This window comes from Branchiostoma floridae, chromosome 1 (assembly GCF_000003815.2).
Source record: "Branchiostoma floridae strain S238N-H82 chromosome 1, Bfl_VNyyK, whole genome shotgun sequence".
NCBI lineage: Eukaryota > Metazoa > Chordata > Leptocardii > Amphioxiformes > Branchiostomatidae > Branchiostoma > Branchiostoma floridae.
In genome coordinates, this window is record NC_049979.1 from 588,514 (window position 1) to 601,020 (window position 12,507).

Consider the following 12,507-nt stretch of genomic DNA (forward strand, 5'->3'; position numbering starts at 1 on the left):
GACTTTACTTTTCACTCATGAGGAAGGGAGTTTCTCCTTGCTGGTGTTTTACGGGCATTTACTTTCACTCATGAGGATAGAGTTTCTCTTGTTGGCGTCTAATGGTACTTACTTTCACTCATGAGGATGGAGTTTCTCTTGTTGGTGGCTACTGGTACTTACTTTCACTCATGAGGATAGAGTTTCTCTTGTTGGTGTCTACTGGTACTTACTTTCTTCTGGTACTTACTTTCACTCATTTCACTTACTTTCACTCATCTCTACTGGTACTTACTTTCACTCATGAGGATGGAGTTTCTCTTGTTGGTGGCTACTGGTACTTACTTTCACTCATGAGGATGGAGTTTCTCTTGTTGGTGTCTACTAGTACTTACTTTCACTCATGAGGATAGACTTTCATCTTTACTGGTACTTATTTCACTCATGAGGATGGGGTTTCTCTTGTTGGTGTCTACTAGTACTTACTTTCTTCTGGTACTTACTTTCACTCATTTCACTTACTTTCACTCATCTTTACTGGTACTTACTTTCACTCATGAGGATGGAGTTTCATCTTTACTAGTACTTACTTTCACTCATGAGGATGGAGTTTCTCTTGTTGGTGTCTACAGGTACTTACTTTCACTCATGAGGATGGAGTTTCTCTTGTCGGTGTCTACTGGTACTTACTTTCACTCATGAGTATGGAGTTTCATCTTTACTTACTTTCACTCATTACGTACTTACTTTCACTCATGAGTGTGGAGTTTCACCTTTACTGGTACTTACTTTCACTCATGAGGATGGAGTTTCTCTTGTTGGCATCCTCCGTGTGCTGCACGGCGTTCCCCTGTTTCCGCATCTTCCGTCTCTGCAGCCAGCCCACCACCTGCGGGTTGAACCTGGCGGAGAGAGACGTGCTAATCAATACTTCTCATCGATTAACCGATACAGGACGGTAGCATTACGCAATGGGTATCGACTCTACAGATGTTTAGGGTAAAAGTGGCTCGTTTGAAGGATCATTTTGTAAACATCTGTAAATGTTCAGAGACTGGTGCAGACAAGGGTTTCTGGTACAAAACCGATGTTTCTTGTTGGACAGGTCCGGAAAAACCGTACCTGAAAAAAATTTGTTAACCGGATTTTAGACCGATTAGAAAATGAACAATTTATACCGGCAGACGTGTTTTGGGACTTACTGGTCTTCGAAAATAACAAGATTGAAGTAGAGGAGAGTTTTTGACAAGATATTAACACGAATTTGAGTATGACAGAAAGAAATCATAAGTGTTGGGCGACATCGGTATAAACCATACAGGTTGACTCTCGCATCAAACTTCTACTTGACGTTGTGAAAGAACATCGCTGAGCCAGCCTTACCGCTGCCATTTGCTTACGTAACGGTCACCACGCAACAAGACCTGAAGGTCATTGCAAGGCGTGACCCGAAGGTCACTCCAAGGTTACGGGTTCCATTGTAACTGTAACAGCATCCCTTTGCCCTAGGTCAGAAACATCATGATTGAGACTAGCTCAATTGCTCACTAAGAGTGAGGAGTAAACTAACTGACCCAATAGACAAAGCAGGGGTTACGAAGGCTGCTCGGAAAAATTCCCCACCCCATTTTAAGCCGGAATGGCTTGATCCATTCACACCAGGAAGATCCCCTACTTTTTTCGATAAGTATGGCGGATTCTTTTACGTGCCCTGGGTGTGGCTCTCCCCAACACGGGACCTCCATTTGATGTCCTAGCCGAAGCTACGTACTCATTTTACACCTTAGTGAAGTGAGGAAAGTGCATTTCCCAGGGGCACAATCTATTACAAATGTTCACAGATCACCGGCGATATTTCGAACATATCAACTCGAATGTGTGCCTCCAATACCTCATTCTTTTCTTCAATAAGTTTATTGTACTTTTGTGAGATCTTAATTAAGCCCTTCATCAAATTGCATTTCATCGAAGTTTTATCGTTCAATAATGTTTTTGTCTTTGAACTCCGTCCGTTTATGAGAGTGGTGGATTCATTTCCTAGCTAACCGGCATCTTTCACGCCACAGTCATCCCTCCTTAAGACACATGGAGCCGCAGAGTTTCCGTCTAGAACTGTTACTCAGCCTCTCACCCCAAGCAACTCAGCCTGGCTTTACTACTGAACTACCAAATATATTGTGTATCAATCTTTGATCTCGCTTGAGGCAGATGATATCGGCAGATTTGTGCTTTACCATTTTATACCGAAAATTTATTAAAAGGTAAGCCATCAACTTCAATCCCTACGCCGACGTTTACGTACGAAAGTCGGTTACACTGGTGAATAAGAGCGAAGACGTACAGGTTGGGTGGTGTGCTAAATGACATCGCGGACGGACCGTATAATTGAAGAGGCAGCCGAGCCGTGACAGACGCCGCAGTGACGTCAAACGATACTGGAACTAAAGGAGAATCATGGTCCAAAGCGCCGACCGGATAATGCGCTTTGGTGAAGACCAATGAGTTCGCCCGTTTCTCATATATCTTCCTTTATCCTCCCGTGTCAATGACGCTTGGTGCACGCCATAACCCTTTAGAGAAAGTACGTGAAATACACGAGTTGGTTGACCAAAATGGCCAAACCATGTCGTTGACAAAATTCGAAGTGTGCAGATACATATCTCACTAACAATATTAAATTACTTCAGGCTGATTGCACTGAGGAAAAATTTAGTGTTTCCTTTTACTTCAGACATGGATAAACAGATGCAGTGTGGTAATTTGTAGCAAAATTTTATACAGAAACTTTGCCAAAAAGCAGTTACTCAAGCAACTGTGGGGCCGCGTAGCACGGTGGTAGTGTATTCGGCCCGTGACCGAGAGGTCGCCGGTTCGAATCCGCCTGCCGTGTTGCCGGTCTTGTGCCCTTGGGAAAGGTGCTTTACACGACTTTCCTCACTTCACTCAAGTGAAAAATGAGTCGTCCCTCGGATAGGACGTTAAATGGAGGTCCCGTGTGTGGGGAGAGCCATACCCTATGCACGTTAAAGAACCCGCCACATGTGCGAACATCCACCCGAGCGGATCAAACCATTCCGGCCAAAATAGGGGTAGGGAATCTCCCGAGCAGCCCTCGTAACCCCTGCTTCGCCTATTGGGTCAGTTAGTCCTCACTCATAGTGAGCAATTGGGCTGGTCTCAATCATGATGTTTCTGACCTAGGGCGAAGAGTTGCTGTTACAGTTCCAATCATGTAACCCGTAACCACAGAGTGGCCTTCAGGCCTTGTTACGTGGTGACCATTGAGTAAAAAAAAAAAAAAAAAAACTGGATATGATTTTGGAACTGGTCCGGCAGGGAACCGTGACCCTGACACTATCAGGTACTTACCCCATGAAGAAGATGTAGGCGGTGTACTCTAACAACATCACCAGCGACTCGTACCTGCGGAGAGGTAGCGGCAGGGTCGGGATTACTTCAAATAACAAGATCCGCAGTCCGACCGCATTCTGTGGCATTCCAACATTATTCGAAACATTCTAATCTCATTTGATGGAGAACCGAAACAGCAAGTCACTTCGAATCCTGCCCGAATGTGACCAAAAGAGTATCTGGAATGCAGTACGAATTTCTAGAATACACTACGAATTCCCAGGAATAGAAAACAATTTTCATTCTGACGGCATTTTCGCTCATTCCTTCTCGTCTGAAGGGGATACTAGTATAAGGTCCATTTGGACTTCCCACCCGAATGTGGCACCAATTTTGCAAATACCTCATTCCGGCTGGTTCTGCTTGATTCCTACTAATTCGGTTTCAGTGTGAAGGCCCTGTAAGGGCGTAACTGTCTTGGAGCACAAAATGCTATTTTGGATCCATACGGCATCAAAATCGTACGACCTAGACAACAAAATACATAAAACGCAAAATCTTTCTTTGTCTATCAAATTCGCTGAGTAGACTGAATGGAAACGGGACGTAATCCTGTGTCAACATTGTGTCTCAAATGTAAGAAATAGCTTTCTCTTCATGTGTTGCGAATAATGTGCTGTATCTATAGTGGATGATGAGAACACTAAAAGTTAGTTTCAATTGCTCTCTTGGAGGCTGCCAGTAATAAAACGCTTCGCAGATCCTGCTATTCATTTCTATTCCGTTTCAGAATCATTTAAAACAGTCTAAGAATATTTCATCAACAATAGCACTATTTTCTGTTGTACAGTAGTGCATGATTTTACCTGTTTAGCAATAGTCTAACATTCAAAGAAAACACTTACCAGGAAACATTTCCGTCTTCAATGACCTGAAATGGTATCACAAAATTAGTGTTTATAATTTTATTTCATTTAGTTCTAAGTCTTGCTTATAAACAATGTAAATTGTCACCCTTCCATACGAACCTACGACCTCAGAAAATTGTGTGCGGATTCCATAACGATTGGCAGAAACACTGTACGTTAGCGATACAAACATTGAGTATGATTTGTAGTCCATGAAAGTAAATTGTACGGTAGGCTACCTATCACCTTCCTCACAGCATGTTACGCTAGTATTCTAGAATCAACAGGCTTATTAAGTAAGATTGCAACCTTGTGCTGCTTTAAATAAACGTATTTTTAAAAGTATTTTTACGTCTACCTTGTCCCCCCAACGACCAGGAGGTCAAGGAACTAGGTAGGTAGGTAGAACTTACAAAGATGAGTGTGATGATGGAGACCAGGTAAGCAGCAGTGTCCCGGAACAGCGGCCACCACGTCAGGGGCACGATCTGATAAACAAACAAACAAACAAACACGAGACGTTAGCGTAGTCAGGGGCACGATCTGACAAACAAACAAACACGAGACGTTAGCGCAGGACCTTGTTATGTACTTATTATATATATATATATATAGAACACCAAAAGTAGCATGTATAGGAAGCCTGATATGCGTCCTACTTCAGTTCCAGCCCGATCTTCCGATCTCGTCCCTTGGGCCTGGGGACTATTCCACGCTACTGAAGCCTTAAGCTTTGTTGATGAAATCACATGGATGACATCCCCAAGTGCATACATTTTTGTCCATCCGCCCAACACCCCCCCCCCCCCAACACCCCGAAAATGGACCATACTGTAAATCGTACAAAGTATCTCCGAAATATTTGCCTAAATTTGAAAAAAAAATCGGAAAACGGATACTGAGGCCGACTTCAAAGAAGAAGAAAGAAGAAAAATGGAGGCTCTACTGCTTGGTATACACTACTCTCTGTGTTCAATCTTTATGATCACTTAGAATACATAATGAAGGCAGCTTCTTTCTTCTGTCAAAGGTTTTAATTCGCGCGCTCGCATCAGTTTGGGGGTTTCAAGAGGATGTCATCCATATAATTATATCAACATGGCCTTACGAAACTCCCTTGAACGTAATCGCTTAACCGTCTACCTTGTTAGTAACCGCAATATGATAGATGGAAGACCCTTTAACCTCCATAAAGTCGCAATTTGTTTTAGCGTGACCTAGACGCCAACTTCCCGCAGTTCTCACCCTTCGGTGGAACGCCAGACCTAATCACACCCGCTGAGGTCGTTTGGAACATTGTAGCGCATGAGAAATACCCCCACAGACTGCGCTGAAATTGGCCTGGGTGGACTTCAGCAAATCTTTGGAGATTCAGTTTTCCAGCACTAATTTCCGCTGTACCTACTTGATCGCCTGTAGAGTCCGAAATAGCAGCCCATGTGGGTTTTGGTGAAATGAGGGCGCGGAAGTCATGACGGTTACGGGAGTGGAGGGTCGTCGTTTACTTTCAGCGCACGTGTGCACCAAAAGGTTCAGAATATGTTACGCTTACTTTGTAACCAACAAAAAGTACTAGTTTGCTGCGAAACTGATGATATAGAAGACATTTTGCATGTTTCAAGTAACCTAGCTATGCGTCTCTATATCCCTTTGTGTGTGCGCGTACGTGCATGTGTGTGTGCGCGTGTGCGTGCGCGTGCGGTTAGTGTTCAGCAACAGAGAGAGGTATTAGAACATGTAGGTGCATATCGTCTTTAGAAACAGGGAACGCATATGGTAAGGAGTGTTGATAGTGTTCAGCACCAGGGACAGGTCTGGTAACGTGTGTGTGTGTGTGTGTGTGTGTGTGTGTGTTTGATAGTGTTCAGCACCAGGGACAGGTCTGGTAACGTGTGTGTGTGTGTGTTTGGATAGTGATCAGCACCAGGGACAGTTATGGTAATGTGTGCAGGTTGTTCTAAGTTTGTCTAGCTCGCCCAGTACGCGAAAACACATTCTTGTTCGGGAGCATATCTACTATAAATTCATAGTCAATCATTTTGAAAAAAAAGAAGACTTCTTGTTACTTACAATTCCAGCGAACAGTCCGCACAGCCCGATGACGAAGAGGATGTTGAAGACAGCGGAACCCACGATCGTCCCCAGACCGACGTCTCCCTTAGCAATGAAGACGCCTGGAATGAGACGGCATGTTGTTAACTAAAGAGCAGATGTGGGATGTACATTTACTGGCATTTACGGGGTTAATGTGTGATATATGTGGGTTAATATCGAATGTTAGATTTACGGGGAATTTAGATACTGAAGTTAAGTTTGTTAAATCCCATGTTTCATGCAGTACAGCAATCGGAGGATAGGTGCGGAAATAACTTCATGATACAACTTAAGATGTATTATCAATTTTGTTTTCTAACAGTTAAAAATTATTTTAAAGGTTACAGTAATCAATTCCTTACACTCCTTAGATATACAGCTTTACGATTCCAGTTAACATTCAGGTAATAGATTAAGGCCCATAATTGCAACCAAGACTATAGGATTGCATACTAGTAGATATGGCGTCAGAAGTCTTTCCTTTCCAATCCACATATGCAGCAGAATTCAGTCATCATAAACCTAAACATTGGAATCGTATGATATGTTGATACTACACTAAAAAAGTTTCGCATATGGACTAAATTTTAGATGGGAATCAGCTAGGCAACAGCAGACCCGAGAGACTATCAGGTTAGAGGAATTGATGCGTCTTTTTCTTGTTGTCATCACTTCTTGTGACGGTGAAAAACAGTCGCTTTATTTGTTCAACTCGACTGCGCCATAGAACTGCACAGCAAAGACGTGAAGCCCCAGAAGTTAAGCTTCCACAGTAGTATATAGTCAACACGAAACTCATCGTGTTGACTATACACTACTTTCTTCTTATTGAAAGCACCGACAATCGTCCATTCCTAAAGCTCTCGCCCTAATGAATCAGTGCATTTCTATCAACAGTAATTGGCCTCTACATAATTGTTATAAATGTTGCATATTAACTATTTGCACTTGTGATTTTAAGTGAAATTATTAGAACATTTTATAATATGTGTAATAAGTTTTAAACCACGTCGAATTTAATGATGAAACTCTTAATGTTCAAATGTGTACACGCCAACACAATTCAGGCTGCTGCCTGCAGAGTGATGTTATGATAAAGTTCATCTAGTCCAAAACAAGTTTACGCCACGACGTTGCTGAAACATCGCAGTAAGTCTGACACGTTAAGCAGGGCAGGAGATACAGGAGGCCGCGTGTTTCCACTGGGACTCCAGTCAGTCGTGAAACAGTGGATCTAAAAAGCTTTCAAAGTATTAAGGAAACATGTGTCGGGTGAAGTGGGCCATAAACAAAGGGCACAGCAGCCATATCTTCTGTCTGCGCTCACTTAACGCTACTCCCTCCGTGCTACCCCGGACAGCAGGCATTACCTACCTATGATTGACGTAAAGAGCTCTGGGGCCGAGCTTCCTGCCGCCATGAAGGTTGCCCCGGCAACGTCATCACTGAGCCCCAGATTCTGGACACGAGAACACAAAAGGAGCATTAGCAATCATTATAAGCAGCACGTCGCAAAGATCACCACAACTGCTCTATAACACAACATTTCATTGACTAGAGCAAGTAACTGCGCCGCGACCGTTGAGCGAACAATAAATTTCATTGATAAGGAACGAATTTTCTTACGTTTTGTGTTGTTTTATTGTTTTTAAAATCACACATTTACATCTTTCACTATAATCTATATTACGATCATAGAATCAAGCTATGGCAAAAAGAATTCACTCAAGCAACTGGATATGATTTGGGAAACGATCAGACGTTTCGGTTATAAATTTTACATGACAGCATCCACTATCTTTCGTCAGTGACACCGGATTGCACACATCCAGTTTGGTCGCTATACGATCACAGTATAGCAGAGAGAAGGCCTAAAGGAAGGAAACACATCGAAAGGTTTTACTACCTTAACAGGGAATCGTGACAGACGATTCGAAGTGGATTATTGAAGGGGTTAACGTCAGAGTATTTTTAAAGAAGTGATGATGACAGGATTTGTGCCGAGCGCGTCTCGTCAGTGCGGGATTACAGTAAGATTATCAGGAAGATCGCGACGAAGGTTGACGTCATCATGACGTCATCACATCACCCAAATTGGCCATGTAATAGACCAAAAGAAACTTTCTGACGTACGAGTGGAAAGTAGAGCCTCAGGACAAAAGACACGGTAAGTTGCGTTTCGAAAATCTATTTGGAACTCGTGGTACAAATTGCTAAAATGAAGCATAAAAGGATTTGTATTGACTATGAGTCAGCATTGGCAACCAAGATAGAAACGTAGGCGCAATGTCTGCTATGCATGACGTTCGTTCTTGCAACACTTGAGATTCAGAACGTCAGAACGTCACAGAAAGTATCCAAGAAGAGCTGACTGTACAATTTTGTAAATTTGTAATTTTGCATGGCATGGAGTAAATAATGTGTATGGTTGATTCGCACTGACTGCTGCATTGCAAGCTTTTGAGCCGTCTCAATGGTTGCTTCTTGAATGTTTACTTTATTTTCTGATCATTAGTCACAGCGGCGCTTAATAATGTGCACAGTTACTAATGAAGAATTACGTGAAGATAATAGATACAAACGAGGAATTATGGGTAGGGATATATATCCATAGTAATCAACCTGTGCAGTTTGTGGAAAGGTGACTTAAGTTTGACCACAAGGACGTTCATGTCACTCATGGGCTTGTACAGGCTATCATGTACAGAATATCACAGACACCCATGTCTAGTGCTCCAAACGATCATCTTGTTCACTTTAACGAGCATCTCGTGGGAACCGTCCGAACCCTTTCCTACATCCCCTCTGATGAGGAGTTAATCAGGCCATGTGGACTCGATGGTATGGATGACATCCGCGCGCAGTTCAATTTTCATCCGTTGCCCTCCAAAAGTTTTTTAATCAAAGTTGTAAATCGTCAAAAGTCGCTGCAAAATGAGCAAATATATGGCGTAAATGCTAAGGTGCAAAAAATATCAGACAACTGCTTCTTCGGTCATAGAGTTCCGAGATCAAAGAAGATGTGAAAGAACAAAACGAAGACTATATTGTTTCTTATTACCGTATACCATACGCTATATGCCATACTCATTTCTTCAACCTTCCCGGCCTCCCAGATATCATACTGTCGGCAAGTTTTTCTTTGGAACAAACTTTTTTCATTCGCATTCGCGCATCAGTTCCGGGGTTCCCAGAGGATGTCATCCATATAATCTAATCAACATTGCCTCAGGAGTAAACGTGAGCAGCTCCGACCCGAGGGAAGGACCTCCTCATTAAGCTGCTGGAGACGTCGGCGTAATTACACTTTTCACATTGGCGGAGGACACGCGTGTTCTGGGTAGGAGATGAGACCTGAAGGGGGCAATCAAGGAAGCGTAGTATACATGTGGTACAATGCTGAACTTTCTTCCAACGCAGAGGTATATACGGATCAGTCTCTCCAGGACGTAAACTCGCGAGAGTTGCAGACGCGTGATCTTACTAACACGTGATCTTGCGGGTACGTGACGTCAGCAATTGGTCAAACGTGCCAGTCAGTGGTATGAGATGAGACCTGAAGGAGGCTATCAAGGAATCGTAGTATACATGTAGTACAATGCTGGACTTTCTTCCAACGCAAAGGTGTTCACAGATCAAATTTTAACAACCACTGTTGCTATCTTCAGGATCAATACCGATGACCAATCTCTCCAGCACGTAAACTTGCGAGAGTTGCAGACGCGTGATCTTACTAACACGTGATCTTGCGGGTACGTGACGTCAGCAATTGGTCAAACGTGCCAGTCAGTGGTATGAGAGGAGACCTGAAGGAGGCTATCAAGGAAGCGTAGTATACATGTAGTACAATGCTGGACTTTCTTCCATCACAAAGGTATATACGGATCAAATTTCAACGACCACTGTTGCCTTCTTCAGGATCAATACTTATGACCAATCTCTCCAGCACGTAAACTTGCGAGAGTTGCAGACGCGTGATCTTACTAACACGTGATCTTGCGGGTACGTGACGTCAGCAATTGGTCAAACGTGCCAGTCATGAGTCAGGAGATGAGACCTAAAGGAGGCAATCAAGGAAGCGTAGTATACATGTGGTACAATGCTGAACTTTCTTATATACGGATCAATCTTGTATATACGGATCAATCTCTCCAGGACGTAAACTCGCGAGAGTTGCAGACGCGTGATCTTACTAACACGTGATCTTGCGGGTACGTGACGTTGGCAATTGGTCAAACGTGCCAGTCAGTGGTATGAGATGAGACCTGAAGGAGGCTATCAAGGAATCGTAGTTTACATGTGGTACAATGCTGAACTTTCTTCCAACACAGAGGTTTTCACGGATCAAATTTCAACGACCACTGTTGCCTTCTTCAGGATCAATACCGATAGCACGTCACCGGAACGCACTGCGCCTGCGCGAAAAGTATAGACATGCTAAACCTTGCTAAACCCCCGGTTTACTAAAGGGCCGCATTTAAAAAAGTACGTGCGTATATAAGGGTAAAACTCCGTGTACGTTTTACATGAAACCATGTCTCTAACATATACTGTGCAACAAGCGGGATTTCAATGCAACGTTGACCAAACCAAGCCCCAAAACACCAGGGTTCGCGCAGGCGCAGTACGTTCCGGTGACGTGCTAATACCGATGGCCAATCACTCCAGGACGTAAACTCGCGAGAGTTACAGACGGCTTGATGTTACTAACAAGTGATCTTGCGGGTACGTGACGTCAGCAATTGATCAAACGTGCCAGGAAAATTATAACGTCCACCGTCTCTGGCTGGAGTGACCTGATGTATATGGCCTCGTTTATACCTCTGTTACACCAAACATGAACAAAACATTAGCTGTTAAATAAATATGAACAGTTGCAGGTTTGCGACAGCAAAACTTGCATTGGGAATTACAGGTTTGCGATAGAAAATCCTGCACTGGTTTCGTAAAAGGAACGTTACTGTGAAGGAGACATCCTGTGTTTTCTCGAAAATGTTGCCTTTTTAGTTTTTCTAATATGACTCGTAATTTTGTTTAAATGAAACCTATTGGGGACGTCATCCAACCTTCCATTTGATGATCCACTCGTAACTGTTTTAACAATGAACAAAAGTTTGTAAAACATAACCTCCCAATCTGAGCCATAAAAGGCCGCAAAGAAAAGAAGTGCATTAAGCTACAGAATACATAACGACTGCAGCCAGGCGAACCTAACCTCACCCTGGTGCTTTCTTGACGACGTTGAATGCAGTAGTCACGACAGCAGTAATACGCATGATCTCAGAGAGCACGTGAAGCGAGGTTAAATCATGTCAGAAAACCATCAGTGGAAAACTAATCTGTACTTGTTTGTGTACAGCAGCGGAGAGGAAATGACAGGTTTCGAGTCGAGACTTGAGCAATGAAACACCGGCGTCTGGTGCATCCATGTCTTCCATCAAAACCTCGTCGTGGGAATTACGCAACTATTTTTCATCGGAAACAAGGTTATTCAAAGGCATGGCGGGTACGTCACGTTCAGCTACTATAACATGGTTTAGCATCGGTGACCTTCTGTAGAGATGAACAGGTGAATGTCCTATAGCTTTTTGAGGCCGTAGAGGGGCGATGGGCTGTAAAACCGTTGTGTCTAGGGCAAGGTATCGGCAGGTACTCTTCAAGCAGAGGTTAGACTCCGGCTGTTTATTTCTTTTTTTTCAGTCGTTTTTATCGGGCTTCCTATTTCGTTTTGTATCTTGCTGTGTCCGGCCTAACACAGCAAGATACAATACAAAAAAGAAAGCCCGATAAAAACGGCTAAACAAAAACGTAAAAAAACATCCGGAGCCTAACCTCTGCTTGGAGAGTAATCGGCAGGCGTAACACATCGCTTTCCTTTCACTACCATTTACCCCAGAGCCCCCATTCAAAGTCAAGTAGACATGTACGACTGAGTGGAGTGAGGAAGGTCGTGTCAAGTGCCCCTCTCGAGGACACGACGTTTGGCGCGATGCGAGAAGTCAGGAACCGAACCCGTGACTTCTGGCTCACGTGCCTGAGGGCGCGGTCACATTGGTCGTGCGATCGTCGTACGATTTTAATGCCATAGGATTTTCCAGCAGGCCGTGACAGAGCCAACCACCGACATGGATCCAAAACAGCAGTTTGTGAACAAGACAGTCGAACTTTGCAGGAG

General features: G+C 43.5%; 1 protein-coding gene across 1 annotated transcript in view; it reads right to left on the minus strand.

The window, feature by feature from the left end:
• Positions 1 to 12,507, minus strand: part of LOC118423459 (sodium/potassium/calcium exchanger 4-like) — a 50,347-nt gene that overhangs the window by 10,666 nt on the left and 27,174 nt on the right. The window contains exons 5-10 of the mRNA XM_035831630.1: positions 7,707 to 7,791; positions 6,309 to 6,412; positions 4,652 to 4,726; positions 4,236 to 4,261; positions 3,349 to 3,402; positions 769 to 881 (exon numbers count right to left, since the gene is read on the minus strand). Coding sequence (XP_035687523.1) covers positions 769 to 881; positions 3,349 to 3,402; positions 4,236 to 4,261; positions 4,652 to 4,726; positions 6,309 to 6,412; positions 7,707 to 7,791 — 457 coding nt within the window. The remainder of the gene's footprint in view (positions 1 to 768; positions 882 to 3,348; positions 3,403 to 4,235; positions 4,262 to 4,651; positions 4,727 to 6,308; positions 6,413 to 7,706; positions 7,792 to 12,507) is intronic.